The 26,717-nt window shown below is 45.3% G+C and overlaps 1 protein-coding gene across 2 annotated transcripts in view; it reads left to right on the top strand.

The window, feature by feature from the left end:
* The first annotated feature begins 728 nt into the window (after positions 1 to 728).
* The window catches only part of UBE2G1 (ubiquitin conjugating enzyme E2 G1), a 101,437-nt gene continuing 75,448 nt past the window's right edge, over positions 729 to 26,717 (top strand). The window contains exon 1 of one of the 2 annotated variants that reach the window (XR_004280445.1): positions 729 to 970. Coding sequence is in view for 1 of the 2 variants with exons in the window: in XM_032320105.1 (XP_032175996.1) it covers positions 751 to 970 (220 nt within the window). In the remaining variant the exon portion in view is untranslated. The remainder of the gene's footprint in view (positions 971 to 26,717) is intronic. The other variant, XM_032320105.1, reaches the window with a different exon arrangement.

Genomic DNA, 26,717 nt, shown 5'->3' with positions numbered 1-26,717 from the left:
CGCCGAGTACTCCCTCCTCCGGGGCGGGCGGGCCGCGGGCGAGCCGGGGGCGCCCCTCCGGCCGGGCCCGGCGCTGGGCCGGCGTCGGGAGGGGGGTCGGGAGCGGGGAAGCAGCCCCGCCGCGGGCACCGGGCCCGGCGCCCGCCCCCTCCCCCACCACCCGGTAGGACGTTGCGGGGGAGGGGCTGCGGGTGCCCCGAGGGGCGGGCCCCGGGGCTCAGGTGCCGCGGGCGCGGGGAGGGGGGCGCCCGGTGGGGGGGGCGTCGGGGGCCGCGGGGGGCCGGGCCGGGGCGGGCGGGGCCCGGGCGGGTGAGGGGAGGCGGCCCGGCCGCGGAGGGGAGGCGCGCAAAACTTCTGGCGGCCGCGCGGCGCCGCGGAGTTGGGGCGGACAACAAAAGCGCCGGCCTGGGCGGCCGCGGCGCACGGGGTTCGGCGGGCGGGCGGGTGCGCGGGGCCGCCCGGCCTGCCTTCGCCTGGCACGGCTCCCGCCGCCCGCCTCGCCCGCCCGCCGGGGAGGGTGGGAGCGGGCCGGCCCCGGGCTTTGTGCTGTGAGCGCCGCGGCCCCCCGCGCCTGCCTGCTGAGCCCCGGGGGCCGCGGCGCTCGGGCCGGGCGGGGACGGCGCCCCGGGCGGCCTCCCGGCGGGGCCCGCGGCCCCCTCCCCCCATCGTCCCGGCCTCGGCCGTTTGCGGCTTCCAGGTGGACTTTTTAGGGGGTTGGCTCCGACTCCGCCAGGACGGTGCGAGCGGGGCATGCGCACTGGGCCGGGCGTGCGCGGGGTGCGCGGGGGGTGCGCGGGCTCACAATGCCGGCACACGTGCTGCAGGCGTGGGGAGCGGCCGAGCGGCGGCCGGCTGGACGGAGGGGGCGCGTCCGGAGCCCCCCGAGTCCCCCTGGCTCCCCCGGCGCCCCGAGACCGCCGCCGCTGCCTCAGTCACCCGGTGGCTTCCAGAAGAAGGTCGTCAGGGGCTGGTAGAGACCGTGTCAGGGTTAGGGTTATTATTAGATCATGAACCAGCAGGTTTGGACCGGGACAAAGTTGTGGGTGCGCACGGAGAGGGACTCCGGGGGGACGGGGCAGCTCTGCCGCACCTCGGGTTTTTGTGGATGTGTTGTTGTAGGTGTGTCTGTTTGGTCTCGGAGGGAGGATCAGGGTGTGCTTCTCTTCGCGGGGGGTCCTTCCTGAGGGTCTGTTAGTGCGGGCATACTGGGTGTGTTAAGACAGGGTCTGGCGCCCGCCTGGCGGGGAGCACATGCACTTTAAAAGGGGCACGAGAAGCCAGGCAGTTACCAGGACAGTAAAGTGTGACCAACAGTGTCCGCAGAGGGACGTTCCTGCTCAACGCTAGAGATCGGTGTCCTCTCGGTTCAGTTTTGCACTTTTTGGCAAGACGAATCCCAAATGTTGATAAAATATTTCCCAAAGTTCTTCATTCGTGGTTGACTCTTTTTTAAGATTTTATTGTTAAGTAATCCCTAGGCCTCCCATGGGACCCAAACCAGCAACCCGGAGATCAGGACTCCCGCACGCTCCGCGGACGGAGCCAGCCGCGCCACAGTGGTGGACTTTGTGATAAGGCCGGTTAAAGAGGGGAGAATTTATGGTGTGTCGTTTTCCAAGCCTCCTTATAAAGTTGCTGAACTGCTGATTAATTTTTCTTGTCTTCTTGATCAGAAACAACGGACTCTTCCTAATTTCTTCAGCATTTGGAGGATTTTAATTAACATGGACAGAACAGTATGCCAAGACAGTGTATTAAGTGAAACGTCAGAATATCACGGTCTCTGGAAAGACGTGAGAACGACTTGCTAGCGCCAAGGCCCTGTTGTATCAGTAGGGCATCGTTTGAGTTTGTGGCTCCTCAGATGTTATTTGGAAACGGGAAAGAACGGTCATCTCTTAAAAGTCATTGAGCGTGAACTTTGACAGGCTTAGTGATAAATGCTTTAAAGTCTTGAAATGAGTTGAGTGGAGTTTGGAAGACGAACCTAGAAGCCGTTCTAGCTGCTGGGATCTCAGAGGCATAAATAGCAGTGGCGGTGCTGGTTAGCTTTATGAGGCTGACCTGTCACGGTTGGAATTCATCACGCATCACTTGAGGGGACATTTTACTCTGTGTGTCTGTTTGGTTGGGAACTGGGGTTAGGAGCCTGGTTCCTTTGGTTGCAGACCTTCTCCGACTCAGGACTGCTGACATTTGGGGCAGATACTGTGCCTTCCAGAATGCTTAGCAGCATTCTTGGCCTCTACCCACCAGGTGCCAGTAGTAGTACACCCCTTTGGTTGTGACAGCCAGACCTGTCTCTGTTGCCAGTGTCCCCTGAGGGATTAAAACCAACCCAGTCTGAAAAATCCCTGGTTTAGGGTTGTTTGGTTAAGATCATGGTGGCTGTTGTGAAGCAAATGAGATCACCTGACAGGCGCTGGAAATCAGATAGGCCATGTGTTTCTTTGTGGGTATTCTTAGACTCTGGCTCCTTCCTGGGTTCAGCAGCAGAGCCTGCTCCTCAACGCTGAGAAATCTGACCCGTCACAGGTACTTCAGAATTGTTTTATTTCTTGGGAAAGTATTACGTGCACTGGTTAAAAATACAGAGCACAAAATGGTGTAGTCTTTCCACTCCCCCGGAGGGCCCCAGGTTCTGTGCTCAGACCCAGCAGTCAGTGGTATTCCTGGGTGCCTTTTCAGAGACTTTCTTGTATCTCTTTCATGTGTACATACCTTTCCTGAGGACTAGCCGGTGCTGGGCACTCTGTGGCCTGCTTCACCTTGATTATCTCATTTAATCCTCCTGATAAGGAAATGGTGGCTTCCAGAGGTTGAGTCACGTGCTTAGAGTCGAGGGGTAGGAATAAGTGCGTGGTCCAGGTGCATTCAAATTGCGGGCGGCCTTATTTTGCAGACTTTGTTGTTTGCATTTATTTGCTTATTATTTACTTGTTTTATTTTTGTCTTTGTTGTTTTTAATTGGCTGTATTGCCTCCCAGGGAACAGTAATTACCACAAACATGAAATAGTATTTTACAAATTTTAATATTCAGAGTTAATTTATCCAGTAACTACCAGAATGACTGTGGAAATGTTTCTATCTTAATAAAATGTGTTGTACAAAACACTACACATTAAAATCTAAGGGGTCTTCCTTCCTAAAGTAATGATGAGAAAACATTGTAGCCGTTGTATGCTTAAGGCCAACAGTGCAGAATCAGGGAGTTAAGCTGAAAGTAGGGCTGAGCTTTTGGTGTTGGTGGTTAGCTATGAGAAAAATTTTGGACTAGTTGGACTTAGAAACATTATTTATTTATTTTTTTAAAAAAGTAGGCTCCACACTCCGCAGCGTGGAGCCGGTTGTGAGGCTTGAACTCATGACCCTGAGATCGAGAGCCATTGCTTAACCAACTGAGCCACCCAGGCACCCTTTGGACTAGTTGGACTTGCTCTCTACTCTTACTGTACTCAATTTTATGATATGGCAAGCATTTATAAGGAATACAAGGAAGTTTTTGCCTCCTCTCGCCCCCTTTTTTAAAGATGACTTGAGGTGTGTTTGGTTTTTTTTAAACATTGGGGGAATAGATTTTTAAGAGTTAGGGTCTTATAGGCACCTGTCATTCCAGAACTAGGAAGAATTTTTTTTATACAGTAACAATGAAATAATTACGCATCTTTTACTGTAGAAATTTTGATTGTGTATTTTAAAGTAATCCGGATGACTCCCAAATCTTCATCTCCTTGACTACCCTTATAAAGTAGGTTGTTGGGCTGAGTTTGTTAAGTGTGTTTCTTAGGCTTGATGTGCAGTGGAATCACTTGGGGAAACACAGATTCCTGGTCTCATGCCCAAAGAGTCTACATATCTTGATGCTCAGGATAATCCACTTTTGAAAGGAGTTCTGTAGGTGGCTGTGAAGCGGGGGGGTTCAGAGCCGTACTGTGGTGGGTACTCTGAGCTCTTTCCCCTGCCGCGCTCCCTGCAGTTCCTGGTTTTGTGCTGTGCTGTTTCATTAGCAGCCCTGGGCTTGGTAGGATATTCAGAGAATACACTTAAAAGGAGGTATTTGAAAGATTTAATATTTCTTGGCCTTTCTAGAATATATTGGCACTCTAACATACAATTTCATTAACGATTTAAAACAAGCAGAAATTGACAGGAATACTCTAGTGGTGGAAGATTCTGTGATGAACACGATGTTTTATACAGATGCACACATGCACACACACACACAGACACACACACATACATATTTTTAAGTCGGCTCCATGTCCATTGTGGAGCCCAGGACAGGGTTTGAACTTGCAACCCCAAGATCAAGACGAGAGCTGATTCCAGACTTGGATGCTCCACCAGCTGAGACACCCAGGTGCCCCTCAATGGATTTTTAAAAAATATGTTATTTATTTTAGAGAGAGTGCATGTGCACTTCAGATTGTGTACAGCAACGGGTGAGGGGAGGTTGGGGGGGACTAGGTGCCGGGGGGGGGGGGGGGGGGGGGGGGGGGGGGGAGCCGACTCCCCACTAGGGGCGGAGCTTGACATGGTGGATGGTAGGACCGGGAGATCATGATCTGAGCCAGGAGGAGGACTTGGTTACTTAACCAACTGAACTGCTCTGCAACCCTCCCCCCTTTATTAGATGCTGTTAATATATATATATTTAAGATTAAAAAAATGTGTTTAGGGAATCTCTACACCCAACATGGGGTTCAGACTGACAGTCCTGAGATCAGGAAGCTCTATCAACTGAATCCATTAAGGTGCCTCCTAATTATTAATGTTCTTAATAGTTGTTTAACTCATATGGAAGAAAATGTTTAAAAATATGGAAATGGAGGAGAAGTCTGAAAGTAAATTTATATTGCATCATACTCCTAAATGTTTAACAGTCTGGGAATTTTTATATCCAGAAGTGAATTCCTGTATTATGGAAATAGTGGAGCTGCCACATCTTTTATGCTGTCAGAAAAAAAGCGTAAGTGAAACTGTGTGATTGAGGGAGGGGTGTTGTATCATTTACCACATCCCCTGTAGTGCAGGAATTGCGTGTGTGACGTGTGGTGGCCCAGACTCTCAGCCTCATTTTGCTGTATGCACACACATCGAGTCATTATGCTGTATGCCTTAAAAGTACGGTGTTAGATGTCCATTGCGTCTCAGTGAAACTGGGGGAAAGTCTGCCTTAATTTTTTTTAAAAGATTTTATTTATTCGAGAGGGAAAGAGAGAGTGAATGAGAGAGAGTGCAGGCAGAGGAGGGAGAGGGCGAAGCCCACTCACTGCTGCATCCCACGACCCCAGGATCATGACCTGAGCCAAAGGCAGATGCTTAAACCGACTGAGCCACCCAGACACCCCAATGGGGGAAAGTCTTAATATTTCAGTGAGTAAGTGAATTTTCTGAACATTAGGGAGTCAGTGATTTTTAAGTAATAATTTCTGTCATTCAGTGACTATTTTTGATAATACAATGAAATTTAGTTTTTTTATAAACAATAGTAGCTTAATTTCCTATAAACTACCTCAGAATGAAACATAGTCCATTAGTCTTTTGTAATGGATGATCTTAGTTCCTGAAATGTTGCTGAGCATATTAAAAGTTGAAGCAAATTATATTATCTGTAGATGTTAGTATAATAGTCTTCTGCATTTGCTGTAACATACCACCAGAGTCTATGGTTTTATTATGTAGTTTCTGTGTAAATACACCTTGTGTTTGGTGATGCTTGTGCACGTGATCCTGACGTGAAGATGCATTGAGCCTTAGTAGAGCAGGGTCCTGTGTGGGGAAACCTGGAAATTGGTTGACGGTCTCTGTGTTGCTGCTTTTTGATTTCCTTTCCTCAGGTGGAGTATTCGTTTACATGATCAGCGTGAGTTTCAGTCCTTGGATTATTTGGTTTTGGGTCCTTCAATGCAAATTCTTCTTCCTCTTCTGTTTTCTTTGGAGGGGGGCACACTAATTTTATGGTTAACTGTGGTGTGAATGTGTTCTTGCTTCAAGCAAGTAGATGTCAAGTGTTCTTTTGTTTTAACAGACCCAGTTTCATTTAGGAGTAAAAATTTTACCTTTCTTAATTATTGAGAAATATTTTTGCTAGAATTTGAAACATGAAATAATGACTCCAAAGTTCTGTTTAATACCATGTTTGTAGGAAATAACTTCTCAGAGAAAAGGCACAGAATATGCGTATGGAAACAGTCTGACAAGGTAAACATGGTGTGTTATATCTGGTTGATGGCATTGTCCAGGTACAGTAAAGTACAGACAGGAAAAACAAACATTTTGCAAATTATGGTAATGAACAGATGGGAGTATAAGAATAAAACGCCTCTTTAGGAAATAAGATACATACATGTTAAAATACAGCTTTAGAAATTTTTCCCCCTAATGCACGGTGGTAGTATTAGCCTTTTTGAGGTAAGTCAGAGATTTTTATCAGTGCTGTTCCTGCGTCTGATTCTGGCACTCTGAGAAAGGGCTGGGGAAGTTACAGTATCTTTCTGTTGTTGCTGTAGAGATGTATTCCTCTTTTTATGATGTGCAGTTCTAGAAGATATGTGAAAAGTTAAGCTTGGTAAGAGGAAATTTTCCTTTTATTTATGCTTTCTGTGAGCATCTAATAACTTAGAAAAGCTGCATTTGCTCCTTCTTGACTTCTCTCCAGCTTTCTTGTCCATATTCCCATTGGTTAGGGTCTGTTAAAAAAAGTGTAAACAACAAAGAACCTATTTAAATTTTTACCTGGCAGTAAACATTTTTAAAGCTGTTTTTGGTTTAATCTTGTAAAGTAAGCATTGCTTTTAAAGAACAGTAAATCACATTTAGGACTTTTTCCTAAGTGTCCGTTATGTTAGGAGGCATCGTGTGGATTTGCTTCTGAGTGTGCTCACGTTTTAACGGTGCGTGTAGTCATTTTCTTATTCTTATGTCTCGTGTATGTATTAGAGTTTCAGTTTCAAGACAGTGGGGTGCTAGGTGGAGAGTTTCCATGCACAGCGTTGAGAGCAAGATCTTTAAGAGGACTGCTGGTGGGTTGTCTGGGTGGCTCGATTGGTTAAGAGTCTGCCTTTGGCTCAGGTCATGATCCTGGGGTCCTGGGATGGAGCTGTGCTCAGCGGGGAGTCTGCTTCTCCCTCTGCCTGCTCCTCCCCCTGCCTTGCCCCGCCCCCTGACAAATAAAATCTTTTTTTTTTTTTTTAAAGAGGAATATTGGTAAACTGCACATCACCAACATGAAAAAACTTAGGTTTGTGAGAGACAAATGAGAAGGTGAGCTACAGACGGGAAGAATATATTTGCACATTAAATATCTGGCAAGGGTTGCTGTAGAGTATGTAAAGAACTCTCCAAAGTCAGCAACAAAGAAGAACAGTCCTTTTAGAAAATGAGCAAGAGGTGTGAACAGGCATTTCAGGTGGCACATGGGCAGATGAGAAGATGGTTCACATTATTAGACATTAGGGAAGTGCACGTTTAAACCACACTAAGTTGTCACTACATACCTACTAGAATAGCTAAAATTTAAAAAAAAAGTAAAGAAACACCAAATGCTGTCCAGTGGGTGCAGAGGAACTTGGTCTCCTACATTTGTCGGGGGGCAGGGGATGTGAAACGGAGCGGCCACTGGGGAAGACCGTTTGCAGCTTCTTGTACAACTGAGCGCCCATCAGGTGCACGTTTGGGCATTTAGAGAAATGAAACTTACGTCCTTGTAAAAACCTGTGAACGGTTGTAGTGGCTTTAGTAGAGCTGAAACTGCAGATGACCCAGATAGCCTTCGGGGGGTGAATAGACCGCAGTGTGTCCGTCCTGTGGAGCCCACGTCCCAGTGGGCAGAGAAACAACGACTGGTGACAAAACTCGCGGGATACTCTCGGGGGAAGTTCTGCCAGGTGAAGAAGAGCTCATCTCACAAGGTTACAATACCGAATGATTCCATTTACATTAAATGTTTTTTATTGTGGTAAAAAACCGCAAAATTGGCTATCTTAACTATTTTTAAGTGTCCACTTCAGTAGTGTTAAGTACATTCACACAGTTGTGGAACCAGATCTGCAGAACTTTTTTATCTTGAAAAACCGAAGCTGTTCACCCATTGAACAACTGTCCCTTTCCTTTCCCCTTCCCTCTTGCGCCTCGCTTGTAACCATTTTACTTTTTGTTTCTAATTTAATAACTTTACCTCCTGTCAGTGGAATCTTACAGTATTGGTGTTTTCTGGTTGGCTTGTTCACTTACTGTGACGCTCTAGAGGGTCATCCGAGCTGTAGCCTCAGACACGGGGTCCTTCCGTTTTAAAGCTACGTCGTGTTCCGTCTCAAGCGTCTGCCTCGTGGTGTTTCTCCATTCATGCGTAGGCATGCCGCTGGCTCACCTCCACCTCTAGCCTCTTCTGGTTATTGCTGCTGTGAACATGGGTGTGTAAATACCTTTTTGAGATCCTGCTTTCAGTTTTTTGGGGTATAAATCCAGAAGGGGGATTGCTGGATCATATGGTAGTTCTGGGTGGTTTTTTTTTTTTTTTTTAAATAGACTTTATTTTTAGAATAGTTCAGGTTCACAGCAAAATTGAGCAAACACTACAGAGATTTCTCGTATACTCTCTGCCCCCCACATGCACCGTGCCTCTCCCCTAATGATCAGTGCACATCCAGTGAGGGGCGCCTGTGTCACAGTTGTTGAACCTACATTGAGCAGTTCCGTTTTTAATGTTTTTGAGGAACCTCCATATTTTCCCTTGTGGTAACACCATTTTACGTTCCCGCCACAGTGCACAAGGGTTCCACATTCTCCACATCCTCGCCGACACTTGTCATTATCCGGTCTGTTTTGAACGGCGGCCATCCTCACGGCGTTAGATGGTCTCTTACAGTTTCAATTTGCATTTCTCTGATGGCTTGTGGTGTTGAGCAACTTCTCATGTGCTTGTTGGTTCTTTGAATAATCATCTTTGGAGAAATGTCTGTTCAAGTCTCTACCAATTTTTAACCAGGTTATTTGATTTTTTGTCAAGTTGTAGGAGTTCTTTATGTACTCAGGATATTAGTCCTTTTTAGGTAATAAATATGATTTGCGAGTATTCTCCCATTCTGTAGGTTGTCTTTCACTCTGGATTGTGTCCTTTGGCATACGAAAGTCTTTGAGTTGGGTGCTCCATTTGTCTGTTTCTGCTTGTATTGTCTGTGCCTTTGGTGCTGTAGCCAGGAGACCGTCGCCACGCCTGGTGCCATCAGGCGTTTGTCCTGTGCGCTCTTCCAGTGGTTCTGTAGTTTTAGGTCTTAACGCGAGATCGTCTGTTCATCTCGTACCTGGTGTAAGATGAGGGTTCACTTCGATCTTCTGCATGCGGATATCCAGGTTTCTCACCACCATTCTTTGAAGAGACGGTGCTTTCCCACACTGAGTGGTCTTGATACCTGTATAGAATTCTTGAAATGATGCAATTATGGAGCTAGAGAATGGATTGCTGGTGGTGTTCAGGGAATTGGGACGATAGTGGTGTGTGGTTGTAGGGTGGTGGGAGTCTGAGGGATCTTGGTGGTATCTTGTAGTGGTTACATAGATCTGCAAATGTGATAAAATTGCATAGAGCTGTAGAAACACTGAGTGTGAAATCTACATACAGTGTATGGGTTGTATCCACGCCATTTTCTTCCTTTTGATCTACCAAGTGATGTAGGATGTCAGCACTGGGGAAGAACTGGGTAAAGGGTAGAGGAGGCCTTTCTGTACCATGTTTTCTGTTGTCCTATAGATCTGTACTTCAAAATAAAAAGTTTTAAAATGTCACTTGTCGCCAAAGCATTTTTATCAATGTTTTTTCATGAGAACTCCCATTTTAAACTTACTATTCATAGTTGCAAGCAACAGTATAATTGCTGCATTAACACTTTGAGAGAATGGGAAGTTGAAAGAGAAATCTACAGTTTGAGATAGAAATTCCATCTTAATTTTAAATAACCCTTATTTAAACATCTTGTGCTGCCATTTGGAAAATGGAAGGAAGGTATCCGAGTTGATTTATGGAGCTCCTTTGTGCAGTTGTGCTCAGAAATGCTGGGGGATGTGAGGACGAAGTGCTAACTAACCCTCCCTTGAGGTGTGGTGTTACTTAGAAGTTGATGGATGTGTAAACCCAAAGGTGTGGAAGAAAGAGAGATTAATGGGGGCGGGGGGTGTACAGTGAGGTCAGGGAAGGCTTCCTAGGAAAAGAGCTATATTTGGATGCATTAAAATCAGGATGTCCCTTCTCTTAAGAGTGTTGGGTTATATACTTTTAAGAAAATCCTTTGTTTATCAGGAAAAAAAATAGTAATTAGAATTGGTTGATGGGCTGCAATTTAAAGTTGATAAATTTGAAACACATAGGTGTTTCTGAGAGACAGCTAACCCTGTTGACAATTTCCAAGAAAAGAGTCTGAACACATCTTTCAAGGGATGGCAGCAATTTGTAATTTAAGACAGCTTTAAAGGACCTAAGCCTGCTCGCTTCACTGCTATAGAAACTTATTTAAGAGAGAGGAGGGCAGAAAGGAAGCAAATCATTGAGTGCTTGTCACATACTCTTCCTGATCCCAGGACTTTCCACTGGTGGTCACATTCAGGTCTCACAGCAAATGTTTGAAGTAAATGTTACCACCTTTTTGAGGTAAGGAAATTGAGGTTTATAGTCTATCTGGTAATTTCCCCAAGCTAGCCCTGGTGGACCTGGGCAGCAGAAACAGGTCTGTGGGCTGATGAAACCTGAGCTCTTCCCAGAGTAGTAGTTTCTTAAGACTCTGGACAATTTAAGAAAAGTGGACATACTTAGTTTGGTATAATTTCAGAGTATTCTGATCTCTTGAGTGAAGTTCATTTGTGCATATGCTCTGTATATACCTAGGCATATGTATATAGAATGCTGTGTCTTAACATCATTCAGCAAGTTGGGTGACCCGTTTTGTGTGCTATAGGGTTGCCAGATGAATGCAGTGTTGTTCTTAGGTTCCAGAAACTTGTATTCTGTAGAAAGTCCTGTGAGAGCTGCTTTGAGGTATTGGAGAACATCAGGGAATGCTTACTTCTGCCTGTCCGGTTGGTAGAAGGCTTTGAGGAGTTGGTGGCATTTGACTTTTAAAGCATATATAAAGTTTGATGACACATAAATGAGAAAGTATTTAACATTGAGGGAAAAGAGCAAGCAAGACAGAAGGTTTGTACTGAAAACAATTCAGTGTGGTTGGAGCATATGATAAACTCATCTAGTGGGAAAACAATATCTGGAAAGGCTGGTATTTGTGGAAAATTTTTAAAATGTTGAAAGTTTTATTCTGTTTGAGGAGGGGAGAAGTGATGTGGTCAAAGTGAGTTGGACCAGTGCTGCTCAAATGATCTGTGATGGAAGACTAACTCTGAGGAAAATTCTCATTTATTTGTAATGGTACTTAGAAAAACAATAAAGATGAGTTTTTAGAGAAATTAAATTAAAAAGACATAAATTTGAGCCCAGCCTTTGTAATACTAGGTTCATGTGAAGTGCCTTTCCGATTGCTTTTATGAGCTTCTGGATCCTTCCTCCAGCTTCCCGCATCACAGACCAGGAATCGGCCTGCTGTGAATGGCGCGGGCTTTGAGTGTGGCGGCTGTGGACAGGGTGCGGGGTGGCGCTGGGACTGCATTCTGTTAACGCAGTCGGGTCAGAGGTTTTCAGTCCGGTGTGAGCGACGGCTGTGTTGCCTTCGTGCATTCGATAGCCCTGTACGTTTCCCAGCGCGCGTCAGGAGAGCCCGGCCCTTATCCCCAGTGTGTGTTTCCCTCGGCCTGCACTGGGCACAGAGACGCTCGCTTTTGTCTGGTAGCTGCCCACACAGATGCCTAGAAGGGTCACTGAAATGTAGCAGGCAACCGAGTAGTAGGTATTGAATGAGTTAGAGCTAGAATACTCGATTTTGTTTCCCTGAGGACTCAAGGACATGTGAACTAAATCTTGAAGGTAGAAACTAAAGCAAGATCCTTTCATTGAGTAAACGTTTAATTCCTTCTCTGTGCTTGGCTGTAGGGATACACGATAGGATCCCTGGCTCCCCTTTCTAGTGGGGAAGGCAAAGTTTTATAGACATTGTTAATAATTAGAAGTGGTTCTTCCAGCACATTCGTGTAGACATTGGTGCCCTTTCTACAAGTGTAGCTTTGACCAAAGGACTCTTGGATCTTCTGTGTTTCAGCAGGGTTCAAATTATTTCTCTCAAAGCGATTTCTTTAATGGGCAGTTCTATCTACTATGGCCATAGTTTTCACAACTTTTTTTTTTTTTTTTTAAGATATTTATTTATTTATTTATTTGTCAGAGAGAGAGAGAGAGAGAGAGAGAGCGCGCGCGCCAGCACAAGCAGGCAGAGAGCAGGCAGAGGTGGAGGGAGAAGCAGGCTCCCCGCTGAGCAGAGGGCCCATGCGGGGCTCGATCCCAGATCCTAGATCCCAGGACCCTGAGATCATGATCTGAGCTGAAGGCAGCGGCTTAACCCACTGAGGCCCCCAGTCATCCCTAGTTTTCACAACTCTTAATAATTTATGAATTGCCAGAGAAATTAAAGGTTATACCCTGCCTCCCAAGCCTTTGGCTTTTCTTTATCCTTTTTTTTTTTTTTTTAATGTTTTCAAAGATTTTTCTCTGGTGTTCTACCTTACCTACCCTTGGGCTTTCACCCAGGTGGCTGACCACATTTTCCAGAAGAGGAAACTAACTAGGTTTGACTTACTTACAGTAGCAAAACCAAGACAACTAGATTCCATTAATCTCTGAGCCTGTCTTTAACAGTATTTAAAATTAGATCTACATAGAGAATATAAAAGTGAGTTGATTCAGTTACCCCTTTCTACTTAAGTCCTAGGGTATCTCTGCAGTCATATGTCCCTTTGGTTTTTTACTTTTCTCAGGGTGAGTCAGATGCATTTGAATAAATCTTAGGTAACCTGAATCAAGATAGTCTAGAGGAAAATGTCATATGTATTTTTTTTTAAAGAGTTTATTTATTTATTTGACAGAGAGAGATCACAAGTAGGCAGAGAGGCAGGCAGAGAGAGAGGAGGAAGCAGGCTCCCTGCTGAGCAGAGAGCCGGATGCGGGACTTGATCCCAGGACCCTGAGATCATGACCTGAGCTGAAGGCAGCGGCTTAACCCACTGAGCCACCCAGGCACCCTCATATGTATGTTTTAAAAGAACTTACAAATGAACATGATTAATGTAGATTTTGAAAAAATATATATATGTGATAGAAATATCAGCCATCCCTTTAAAGCTTCTGTTAACATTTGATTATTTTTCTTTTGTTGTATTTTGCCTTTATAGTAAAATGAAATTCTGGAAGGAAGGATCTTTAGTGTTAAGAATTTTAGCGGAAATCATATTCTTTGGAGTTGAGTTCATTGATATTCCTTTTAAATGCTTGATTACCATTAAGAAACCTAGCCCAAGATCAAGAAGTTGTTTTTCCAAATTCATTTAGCAAGTAAGTGGCAGCAATAGGTTTCAAACTAGGTTTCAAACTAGGTCGCCTTAATAGCACGTTGTGTGTTAAATTCTGAAATCCTGGTGACTTTCAGGAGGCAAATTACTATTGTTCATGGCCTCACCTGATATTTTGGGTTTGTTCCTCATCTTTTGTGTTGGAGGATTCTAAAACTAAAATGTCTATTTCAGGCTTATGTAGAGAGGGGTGTTACCCTGAGACTTTACTTCCCTTTTTTACTCTAGGTAAATAGAGGATTTTATGTATTTACTTACTTAGCGGTGCAAGGCGTAGTTTATGTTGTCATTAGAGGTCAGGACTTTAGGACATGCTGACGTCTTTTTTCACACTGCTGTTTGATGGTGTGGTGGTTCCCCCGGGAGGTACTGTATTTTTCAGTGTCTTCTCTGGCTGTTTCTACATCTGTCCCTTAGGATTATACCCTTGCTGCTGCTTCTACCTTTAGCATTTGCTTGGTGGAAACAGAACAAAACTGTCGTCCAATTTAGTTTCTGTTTTAACTCTTGCAGGTGCAGTGATGGTCTGGGTGAGCCCCGTGTTTCCTGCTGTTCTCTTCGGGGTCCGAGACATGTGGTTCGTGGCTGGCAGGGAGGGAGCACCACTGTGATAGGCTTTTTTCTTCTTTCTCTAAACTTTTAATTTTAGAACAGTTTTCAGATTTATAGAAAACTTGCAGCAACAGTACAGAGAGTGGCTGTGCGCTCTGTGGCCGGGCGCCCACTGCTGACGTCTCACGTGAGTGTGGTACATCCGATGCAGCGAGCGGACCAGCGCTTACACGGTGTCACTACCTAGAGTCCGCCCTTCAGTTTCTCCTGGGTTTTGCTGCCGTCCATTTCTCTGCTCCAGGAGCCCATCTGGGACGCCGCCTCGCATCTAGCCAGCGTTCTTCCTGGTCTTCTAGGAAGTGGCTCTGTGCTGGGAGTTTTCTGTTCTCAGAGTGCTGTTTCTTGTGGCTTTTACAGTTTTGAGGAATACCGGTTAGGTATATTGTAGAATGTCCCTCAAATTGTTTTTTTCTAATGTTTTTCTCATGATTAGAATGGGGTAGTGGGTTTTAGGAAAGAAAACTGCAGAGATGCAGTGCGCTTCCTGTCACATCAGCCCAGTGGCCCACGGTGACCACACGACAGCAATGGTTGTGTGAACTTTGGTCACCTGGGTAAGGCAGTGTTGATCAGGTTCCTCACTGTAAAGTTAGTTCTCCACCTTTCCTACCCTTTTGTTTGTAAGCTGCTAAGTCCAGCCCACACTCATGGGGGAAGGAGGGACTAGACCCCCCACCTCATGTCAGAGAGAATATTTACTTCATGTTATCGGAACTCTTCTCTCAGGAAGACTTGTCCCTTCTCCCCCACTTGTTTGATAATTCAGTCATGTATTGTGTATAGACCTGTGTGTGTGTGCATGTTGAAATTTTAAGTTGGTGCCACACCCAGTATGGGGCTCGAACTCCTGACCCTGAGATAAAGAGTCACAGGTTCTACTGACTGAGCCAGCCAGGTCCCCCACAGACTTGTGTATTTTATTTTCTACTTTGGGTTAAAATCTGTATTAGTGGGCGCCTGGGTGGCTCAGTGGGTTAAGCCGCTGCCTTCGGCTCAGGTCATGATCTCAGGGTCCTGGGATCGAGTCCCGCATCGGGCTCTCTGCTCAGCAGGGAGCCTGCTTCCTCCTCTCTCTCTCTGCCTCTCTGCCTACTTGTAATCTCTCTCTGTCAAATAAATAAATAAAATCTTTAAAAAAAAAAAATCTGTATTAGTAGGGTTCTCTGGAGAAAACGGCGCCGATGGGATGGAGACGTATATGTGTGTCTGTACCTGTGTATCCATGTGTCATGGTGTGCAGTCGTAGAGGCTGACTAGTCCTGGATCCGCAGGGTAGCCAGGAGCTCCGGGGAAGACGTGGTGCTGCAGTTGGGCTCTGAAGGTAGCGGGAGGGCAGAACGCCCTCACGGGGGACGTCAGCCTTCGAAACATTAAGGCCTTCAACAGTCTGGATGAGGCCCACTCACCTTATGGAGGGGGATCATCTTTACTCAGAGTTTACTGATTTAGGGGCGCATCGGTGGCTCAGTTGGTTGAGCCTCTGCCTTCGGCTCAAATCGTGATCTCAGGGTCCTGGGATTGAGCCCTGCCTTGGGCTCCCTGTTCAGCGGGAGCCTGCTTCTCCTTCTCCCACTGCTGCTTCCCCTCCTTGTGCTCTGTCAGATAAATGAGTAAAATCTTTAAAAAATAAAAAAATTTACTGATTTAAATTGTGATCTTGCCTGAAAACTACCTTCACAGAAACACCTGCAGTAATATTTGATCAGATACCTGTGGCCTGGTCATGTTGTCACATAAAATGAACTGGCACGTGTTTTGTTTCTTATGTCATTTATTTTGTTCTCACATTTTTCCGGCGTTGGTCATTGAGAGTTCTTTCAGGTCTGGTGTTCCTCTGACATGCACTCATTTTTTAAATTTTTGAGCACCCTTCTTTCCTGATGACTCTAGAATGCATCAGACCTGTCTTGTATTTTCTCTAGCCCAGCCTGAGAATCAGCGTCTTTCCAATGTGAAACGTATCTAGAAACCCAGGTCTGTGCGTTGGAGGCACTTGTTGCTCCTGGAGGGTTGTTCTTCGTAGGAGGTAGGCCCTCTGTGCCTACACTCACCTGCGTGTGTGTGCATCTGCAGTGCTTCTGTTGTCCGTCTGTGTCTCGGTCAGGCCACACCTAGCCTCCTCCTGATGGTTCTGACTCCAAGAAAGTGCCAGGGTGCCGGGTGTCCCTTCTGGCCTTCCCTTCTGGGTTTTTTTTTTAGCTCCTCCCTCTGACGCTGAGAAACCAGCCCCTACCACTTCTGTGAAAGCAGTTCCAGAATTGCTAAATACCCTTGTGGGAAACAGATTCCCTGCTAGAACTTAGCTCTAATGCACAGTTCTTGTCCTTCTTTTTCCAGTTTATAGAGTCAGAACCTTGATATCTAGTGTTACTTAGGTCTTCTCCTTTCCCTGCCATCCCTTCAGTGAGGTTTTGTCACGCGTTAGTGATACAGTTAAAGTTATTTGTAACAGTCTTCATTCTGTCCATGTTGATTTTTCAAATTGATTTTGCATACATCACAGTTTATTCTTTGAGATCAACATTTCTGTGGGTGTGACAAGTGCGTCGAGTCTCCTGTCCACCACTGCAGGACCCCGAGACTAGTTGTATTACCTGAAATTCCCCCAGATGTCCCCATTGCAGTCACTCCCCACTCCACCTGTCCTGGCAAACACTGATCTGTTTTCTGTTCCTGTAGTTTGCCTTTTCCAGAATATCATATGCAGCTTTTAGGGTCTGGCTTCTTTGACTTAGCGGTGTGTATTTTAAATTCGTCCACGCGGGTGCGTGAATTAGTAGCCCGTTCCTTTTTATCAGTGAGTGTCATTCCCTTGTATACCCTCCTGCTGTGTGTATTTCTTTGGATCAGTTTGCCTGTCCCATTTCCATGCTGAAGGCTCTCGTGGTGTTTCCAGTTTTTAAGGACCATGAATGAAGCTGCTGCCAACATTTGTGTACATGTTTTTGTGTGCACATAGGTTTTCCGTTCATTTGCATAAATTCCGAAGAGTATGATTAAGGATTGTGTGGTAAGAGTATGTTTAACTTGATAAGAAACTGCCAAATTGTCTTCTGAAGTCGCTGTACCCCACATTTTATTTTAAAAATGTACTACCTCCCCCTTTTTTAAATTTTAATATTTTATTTATTTATTTGAGAGAGAGCACAAGCAGGGGAATGGAAGAGGAAGAAGCAGGCTGTCCTGGCTGAGCAGGGAGCCCGATGTGGGACTTGATCCCAGGACTTCGAGATCATGACCTGAACCAAAGGCAGACGCTTAACGAGCCACCCAGGACCCCTAAATACGTACCATCTTGATGCTTTGTTCTTAATCTTGATTTTTCACCTAATACGGTGTAGCCATCTTTTTTTGGGTGGGGGAGATAATTTTTTTAGTTTTTTTTAAGAGATTGATTTATTTTAGAGAGCATGTGTGTGGGAGAATGTGGTGGGGGAGGGAGAGGGCAGAGGGAGAGGCTCCCAGGTGAACTCTGACCAGTGCAGAGCTGGACCCAGGGCTTGAGCCCATGACCCTGAGATCATGACTGGAGCTGAAATCAAGAGTCAGACACTTAACTGGCTGAGCCGCCCAGCTGCCCTTAGTGGAGTTTTCCTTATGGACTTGCACATAGAGAACTTACTTTGTTCTTGGAAACCTACACCGTGTTCCACTGTATGGCTAAAACATTATGCACTTTTCATTAAAACAATTCTTTAAATTATGAAAGTATTGCATATTCCTGGCAAAAAATATGAGTTCTGCAAAAGAGAATAGACTGAAAGGTCTGATCTCCTCCTTCCTCCGTTCTCTAGACAGGACTTCAGAGTTGATGTGCGTGGTTACCAGTATGATTTATGTGAAGGGTGAAGATTTTAATGTAGTAACACCCTTCCCTAATTCTTATTATATACTTGTAGCTCTTCTGCTGATTGTCTTTATTACTGTTAATGAAGTGATTCATCAGTCTTACCTAGGAGTCCCTGCTGTGAAAGATAAAGAAATGAGCTGTCCCTGATTATCTTCCTCCTACAGATTTTGTTAATTGATTATATTATTTTTATATTGTCAGGGTTTATAACACTTACATTCTCTTTTATAACTGAAATAGTCTTCTGGGCTTATCAAGTCTCAGAAAAGGAAAACGAGAAAAATAGCATTTATGTGATTATGTTAATGTATTCACTGTAATACCAAATAATGATTTGGGGCCTAAAGAGGAGGGTGTGCACTCTCGTCAGTGAAACTCTGTTAGAGGGGATTTTCAATCCCCACCCCAAGTCTCATTCCTTGTGCTCTGGGTTGTGCCACTCCTCCTTTAGCTCACACTGTCCTCACTTTAGTATTTCTTCATTTATTTTTTATTTTTTAGAGTAGGAGAAAGAGGTGCCCAGGGGAGGGGGTGGTCGCAGAGAGAGACTCCTCAGCTGGCTACACGTCCAGTGCAGTGTCTGACGTGGGGCTCGATCCACAACCCTGAGACCCTGACCTGAGCCGAGGAGGGCAGTCGGATGCTCTACTGACTGAGCCTCCCAGGCGTCCCCGGTAGTTCTTAGTTTTATAAAGCATGTGTGGGTTGCAAATTGTGAGTCCTTGCACATTGGAAAATGCCTTTGTTTTGTCCTGCCATGCGACTGACGGGTTTTCTGGGAGTTCTGGCTTCAGCCTCTTTTCCCCACAGAACGGGGTCTGTGGTGCCCAGAGCTCCTCGGGAGCACACGGCCAGTCTCCTGTTTCTTCCTGTGGGGTACTGTTGTCAGATTCCAAAGAGATTCCTTTATGCGTAGACTTGTACAGTTTTACCCATGTGTGTCTGGTAAGTATTCCCTGTTTCAGACTGTCAGTGGGCTCTTCTGGGTTGTGGGCTTAGGTCTGTGTTCAGCTCAGGAATGTCCTTCTTTTGCTCTGTTGTCATCTTTGCATTCTCCAGCAGAACCCATTCTTTGGAACTTCTGCCGGTCAGGTGTTGGAGCTCCTTAATCTTGTTTCTTTGCATCTTTATTTTCACATTGTTCATTTTCTATCTTTTGTTAGTATATTTTGGAGATTTTCTCTACTTTTCCTCCCATGTTAGTGACTTGGTTTTGTCATTTAGTTTGGCCACTGAAGTTTTTCATTTGGCAATTGTATTTCTAATACCCAAGAACAACTTCTCTTCTTTTCTCCCTCCAGAAGTTTATTTTTTAAACAGGTTTATTGAGGTTTAATTTGCGTGCGTAAAGTCTTCTTGGTGTAGATGTAGAATTCTGTGCTTTTAGTACATTTACAGTTGGAACCATCATCACAGTGTAATTTCAGAATGTTTCTACCACCACGGAAGGAAACCTTGTGCCTGTGAGTGGTCACCTTCCCAGTCAACGACTGATTTACTTTTTGTCCCCATGAACTTGCCTTTTCTGGACATTTCGTGTAAATGAGATAATACATTATGTGTTCTTCTGTGTATGGCTTCTTTCCCTTGGCATATTATTTTTACGGTTGATCCGTGCTGTGGAGAGAGCTGTTGTTCAGGCATCAGTGTTGAAAGCACTATCCTGCTCTGAATTATCTTCAAACTTTTGAAAATCTGTTGACTGACCTATTGTGCAGATCTCTTTTGGGCTGTATTCTGTGACGTTGGGTCTCTGTGCCTGTCCTTCAGCCACTGTCGTAGTTCTTGAATATCGTTGTGTATTAAATCCTGAAATCGTGTGGTGGAAGCCTTCCAACTTTGTTTTTCTTTGTGGGGATTGTTTTGGTATGTTGAAGTCTTTTCAGATCAATTTGATGATTTCCACAGAAGAGCCTTGCCGTGATTTTGAGGGGAGTCGAGTGAGCAGCTAGATGAATTTGCAGAGAGTGAACAGTTTGAGTCCTGTGAATGTGGCTTACCTATCCATTTATTTAGGTCTTTTTACATTTTAGCAAAGTTTGTCGTTTTCTGTGTGTAGATCTTATACCTGCTTCGTTGAACGTATCCATCCAAATTTCATCTTTTTAATGTTGCCATTAGTTAAATTATCTAAAATTTTGTTTTCCAGTTCATTGCTTATATATAGAAATAAAACAGGGGCACCTGTTGGTTAAGTGTCTAACTCTTGATTTAGGCTCAAGGCATGATCTCACGGGGTTCTGAGATCAAGCCCCACGTTAGGCTCTGTGCTGGGTGTGGCACCAAGTTGAGATTCTCTTGAGACCTCTTCAGCACCGCATTCACCCCTGCGTCCCCCTTGCGTCCCCCACCCGCCCCCAGGCTATCTCTCTCTCTCTCTCAAAAAAAAAAAAAAAGGTGTTTGAATTTTAACCATGTGTTGTGCAGGCTTACTAAATTGAGTTAGCTTTTTTACATATTCTGTAGGGGTTTCCGCATATGTGATGGTCTGCAAATCAACATGGTTTTACTTCTTTGATTTGTGTGCCGTTTATTTCTTTTTCTTCTTCTTCTTCTTTTTTTTAAAACTTACTTGAGAGAGGGAGAGCATGAGTTAGGAGGAGAGGAAGAAGCAGGCTCCCGCTGAGCAGGGAGCCCAATGCGGGGCTCCATCCCAGGACCCCGGGATCATGACCTGAGCCGAAGGCGGAGGCTTGACTGACTGGGTCACCTGGGCGCCCCTCTTTTTCTTCTTGCCCTGGCTGTTATCTGCAGGACAGTGTTGCAAGTTCAAGTAATGTCATTTCTCCTTGATTTCATCTTTCTGAATGTGGCTAGCAGTCACTGTACTCTACTCCTGAACTCTCAGCTCTAGGGCTCGGGGTGGGTCATTTCTGTATTTCTCTGGTGGTCTTTCTAACTCCTTCTGTTAGCCCTTCTAGTAATTTGTAAGCACCCAATTCCTCATTGAATTCCTTGTCCTTGAAACACCTACTCTATTTCCTGTTTTCTGCCCTGAACTTTGACTGGTACACTTCACTTTATCATATGGATCATTCTTAGGGTCCCTGGGAGACTGTTTCTGTATGGGTCAAGTAATGATGAACATTGGAGAGGCAGAAATGATTGTGTTCTGGCCAGTGTCCTTTTTAATGGCTCCTTCATGATCTGATACCGCTTTTGAGTTAATTACATGGAAGCTTTTTCTGTAGAGAGAATGGGAAGGCAGTCTTAGGATGGAGATAGATTATCTAACAGTGGTTTAGATAAATAACAGTGGCCCTGCCACTTAATTATAAGTTGCTTCTTTCAGTCCCTGGGTGCCTTTTCTACAAATAGTTTAATTTGGAGAGGACAGGAAAAGGTAACTGCTCAAAGCCAGACATTCTCTGAATGCTTTATTATTTATTTTGAAGTGTTCAGGGTGGCATTTGGATATGACTGCCTCGACCATGTTCTCCGCTAGGTGCCTGAGCCATATTTTGTGAGACAGAAGTTTGCTCATTTGTGTGTCAGAAGGGAGATCATAACACTTCTAGGTGAACTGCCTTTTCACCAGAGGTGGTCTTCTTCTTCAGGCAAATGTTTGAGCGCTGACTTTAGATACATTCAACCCTTGAGCAATGTTAGCGTTGGCAGTGCCCACTCCCTGCACAGTTGGAAATCTCTGTGTGACTTTCGACTCCCCATGCCTTACCTAGTAATAGCCTGTTGTTAACTGGAAGCCTTACCGATAACACAAAGACTTGATTAACACATGTTTTGTGTGTTGTGTGTATTATGTACTATATCCTGACAGAAAAGTGAGATAAAGAAAATGTTACTGAGCAAACCATAAGAGAAAATACATTTACAGAACTGTATTTCTCCCCATCCCCAAAAAACTTTAATACATTTATTGAAAAAAATCCGTGTGTAAGTGGACCTGTGCAGTTCAAATCCGTGTTGTTGGAGAGTTGGCTGTGCTGGTGGGCTGGGGACCCTGGAGAAACTGCTCTTGCAGGAAGCTTGTCTGTTGAGCAGGGAAGACGGTCACGTTTGTAATTGGGTAAAATGTGGGGGTTGTGTTTTATGGAGGAGTTGGGGAGAGCATCGCTATGGAGAAGACAGCCAAGCTAGGAACTCGCCAGACCTTGAAAAGGGTCAGAACAGGCCAAAAGCCTAACGAGCTTGGTGATAGCTTGTTGCCCAGAATAGAATTTTAGTTCCACGTTAAACCACAAGAAGTCCAGAGTGGTTGGGGGTGATGGTGGCAGTCTGGGAGCAGTGTTGAGCCATTGTAAGTGACCACTGAGAGGACGTCCGCTCTCCCCTGCGTCACTCTCCGTTGTCAACGTGGGCTCTGCGTGACTGCACTTGAGGTCTCCAGCCAGCATGTGCGGTTGCCATCTGCTCCTGCGTATTCTGTGCGGCCTGGCCTAGACTGTCTTTGAGGGTTGACTAAAGGCTCTGCAGACCACCCCTTCTTCTGGAGGTCTTGGGTGGACATTGCAGTCTGCAGTCCCTTGAAATTATAGTCAGAATTGTGTCTTGGGTGAAGGGAAGGGAGGACCTGTCCCTTTAATTGGATTCTCACAGGGTCTTGAGACCACCTTTCAGCTGACCCCTAACTGTCCCCACCCCCGACTCCTGCTGGGGTCCCCTTAAGGGCCTCGTCAGGCTGTGAAGAGCTGCACACCTGTTCCATAGAGAGGGGTCTTGACTGGTCTGTACTTGGGATGCTGTCACTGCCGTCTGCCACCCAGGGAGCTGTGCTGTCGGCAGCCCCCTGGCCCGCGCGTGGTTATTATGAAGGCAGTGCGTTACAGTGTCCTTTCTAGGGAGGCCTGCAGGAGAAGATTCTTTTTTTTTTTTTTTTTTTTTTTGCTAGCAATGCAAATAACTGTTTAAATATTATATAATTTTTTTTAAATAAAGATTTTATTTATTTATTTGACAGAGAGAGAAAGCACATGCACACAGGAGCAGGGGGAGCAGCAGGCAGAGGGAGAGGGAGAAGCAGGTTCCCCACGCAGCAGGGAGCCCGATATGGGGCTCGACCTGAGTTGAAGGCAGACCCTTAACAGACTGAGCCACCCAGGGCCTCCCCTCTTTTAAATATATTGTATTTATTTACTTGAGAGAGAGAGAAAAAAGGACAGAAGGAAGGAGGAGGGAGAGTCATACGCATTTCTTAAAAAAAATATTTGAGAGAGAGAACATGAGGGAGGGGCGGGGTGTAGGGAGACAGAGAAGCAGGCTTCCTGCTGAGCAGGGAGCCCAATGCGGGGCTCCATCCCAGGACCCGGGGATCATGACCTGAGCCAAAGGCAGACACTTAGCCACCTGAGCCACCCAGGTGCCCTGTCCTATGCATTTTTATAATGTTCGTATTTCTGATTACATTAAATGTTCTTCATGGTTTCTCTTTCTCCTCCGTTTCTAACTTACTTTGTATTTTATGTATCTCTATAAAGCATATTTTACTTGGGGGGCAGGATAGGATACTTAAAAAAGGAAAAACCCCTCTGTGTTCAGAGGTTTCGTCTTTTGTTACATATTCCTTTCCCTATGTAACACATACTTTTTACTTAAGACTGTTCTGTTCTTTTTCCCATCTCGGGTTAGTAAAACAAACTCACCCTTTATGGTAAAGGACCAGTAGTGTAAATGTTTTTGCTGCTTGGACGTCTTCTCCAACATCCTGACCCTTGCGAAATAGTTTTTCAAGGCCATTGGCATTGAGAACATGTCTAGATTAGGGCCCGACCTATTTTTAGTGAACTTTTACCCTCTCTGCTCAAGTTTTTTCTTTATCCTTAAGGCATATCTCAGATGGGACGTGTGTACAGCTGAACATTTATAACCGTGGTGGCGAGTGATTGGCTTGTATTAGTCCTGACGGACATTCTGCCCGCTTGCCTCAGGGTTCCTGAACTTGATCGATCACATTCCAAAAAGTAATCATTTGAAGACTTTACTGTATATACAAAATTTGTACGAATCACAGAAATTGAATAACCATTAGGTTTGTTGATAAAATCAGGATTTAGACAGTTTTCTATAGTTGGGCAGGAAGTTTGCTTAAATAGTAGTTAGTAGTTATTTGTCTTTAAAAAAAATTGTATGAGGTCAGGGAGACGTAGCTTAGCAGTAGACCGCTTGTGAGGAGGAGAGACATGATCAGTAGGATCATACATGATCAATACGTGATCACTCCTTATGTTAGAATGGGCTAAGTCCCAGTGGCTTAAAACATGGGTTGATTTCTCGTGGGCTCAGGTTGGCAGAGGTCTCTGCTCTCTGGGTTTCTCGTATGGTGCGGTGAGCATCACAGACACGGCCAGAGACAGGCTCTGTTCGGTTGACAGGGGTGGTGGGGGAGAGGAGGCAGCAGCGGGTAGAGGGTGAAGCAGGCCCCAAGCTGAGCAGGGAGCCCGATGTGGGACTCGATCCCAGGACCCTCATGCCCTGAGCTGGAGGCAGACAGACGCTTAACCAGGGAGCCCCCCAGGTGCCCCGGGAAGAGAGACTCTTCAGCACACTGCACATCCGGCTCGGCTCAGCTCTGCCTGGGGGCTCAGTCTGGCGACCCCGAGACCACAACCTAAGCCGCAACCAGGAGTCGGATGCTCAGCTGCTCAGCCCACAGAGCTCCAGGCGCCCGCAGGCGGTCTTTATTCTTGAACTTCTGCCGCTGTGTCTGCTTCCTCATCAGTACCTTCTTCTCAGGCATCTTTGTCCCTTTCCTCTGGTGACCCCTCCTCTCATGCCTTCTTTCGAAAGTGTGAGCTGTGTCTTACCTGCTTTGCGGGCGGTGGCAGCTGTCTGACTGTCCAATCGCTGTCTTGAGGGTTACTTTGGCTTCGGTCTGGTTGCAGTGTTGATACTCACCCCTGACCACCCCGACACTGACGCTCCCTGGCCGGGGTGAAGACGGCGGGCACCTGCAGCCTTCTCTCAGGAGGTGCGAGGCACACCTTCCCGTGAGCCTCACGCTGGCCTTCACGTCAAAGGCAGGAGATGATATCCGTGTCTTAAGGAAATCATAGTCGTTCTCATAAAGAAGAGCGATTGTAAGTGGCATCGCAGCTCTGTGTACTATTTGTTGACACATCAAGAGCAGATGTTACTATCCCGTTAGCGGTCCCGCTGCGCCGTCATGACTTCCTTAATGTTCTTTGTTCAGATTACGTGAAATAACATCCCTTTTTTGATTTTGGCATTGTACCCAAGGTTGTTTTCTTAGACACGGTTTGCTGTGTTTTTCCTCCCCCTTCTCCGTGTGAGTCTCTGGAGTCTGTTCTATTTTTACTTGTGGGCCTGCGTCCTTACGCAGTCTCTGATTTCATGCTCTGCAGATCAACGAGAGATCTCTTGTAAGGGGAGAAGTGGGTAATAGGTGACTGTTAGGGTAAACAGTTCTTAGTAAGTTGGTAAACATTCATTGAATCAGGTGTTTTCAGTAACAGCAATTTCTTTTATGAAATGTCTCGTGGTACTGTGACTAAAGAAAATTCCAGAATAAATGCAATAGTTGGTTTTTTCTGTGAGGGGTTGCTAGAAGTGTTTTTTTTTTTTTTTTTTTTTTAAAGGAGCATTTTTGAAGCTTTATATTCTATATGTTTATTTTTTTAGCTCTTTTTTAAGGGACCACTGAAAGTAAAATATATATGAAATATTTACGAATTACTGGAAGCCAGGACTGTTGAATTAAAAAATGTCTTGTAGACCAAACCACATCTTCCTTATGAAATGAAAGTGAAACCGTACTGTATAAGATTCAAGTGCAGCAACATTTATTCTTTCCAGGGCATTAGGACCTGCTTGGGGCTGGGTTGAATTCTTTGATTACTTAGATTCCCTTTGCTAACATTGCAGAGAAGACCTAATGACGCCCTTTTCCCCCTCAAAGTGATTCACATTAAGTTGCTTGTTTAGGGGATTGGAGCTTGCATTTCTGGCTGTCTGATGTTATCATTCCACTGGTTCCTTCTGGGTGTCTGGCCTAAGAGGACATCATATCAGACTTTAATTAGGAGTCCATTTACTTTGCAAAGCTGATGTAAAATTTTCAGATAATTTTTTTTTTTTTTTTTTAAAGATTTTTTATTTATTTATTTGACAGAGAGAAATCACAAGTAGGCAGAGAGGCAGGCAGAGAGAGAGAGAGGAGGAAGCAGGCTCCCCGCTGAGCAGAGAGCCCGATGCGGGACTCGATCCCAGGACCCCGAGATCATGACCTGAGCCGAAGGCAGCGGCTTAACCACTGAGCCACCCAGGCGCCCCAGCAGATAATTTTGTTTTTAAGATAAAGTTTGATCTTTTATTTCTTAAACACATGAATGCATATAGTAAACAAAACTTGTTTGAATCAGAGGAAATTTCTAAAGGCAGTTAGAACACTTAATTCAGCATTTTCCTACACTTGAACTCTTTTTTTTTTTTTTTTTTAAAGATTTTGTTTATTTGACTGACAGAGATCACAAGTAGGCAGAAAGGCAGGCAGAGAGTGAGAGAGAGAAGCAGGCTCCCTGCTGAGCAGAGAGCCCGATGCGGGACTCGATCCCAGGACCCCGAGATCATGACCTGAGCCAAAGGCAGCGGCTTAACCCACTGAGCCACCCAGGCGCCCGTCCTACACTTGAACTCTTAACCACTTATTAAATTCTGGTTTGTCTGTATATTCAGTTTGATCTTTGACATTGGTGTGCTAAGTCCTTTAGTTGTTTTTTAAGTTATATCATTTTTTCCCCCTGAGTTTTGCGTGCTCCCCTCTCCCCTTTTTTCCTT

This window comes from Mustela erminea, chromosome 18 (assembly GCF_009829155.1).
Source record: "Mustela erminea isolate mMusErm1 chromosome 18, mMusErm1.Pri, whole genome shotgun sequence".
NCBI classification, from domain to species: Eukaryota; Metazoa; Chordata; class Mammalia; order Carnivora; family Mustelidae; genus Mustela; species Mustela erminea.
The sequence above is the reverse complement of the archived record's forward strand: the minus strand, read 5'-3'. Positions and strand labels throughout refer to the sequence as shown.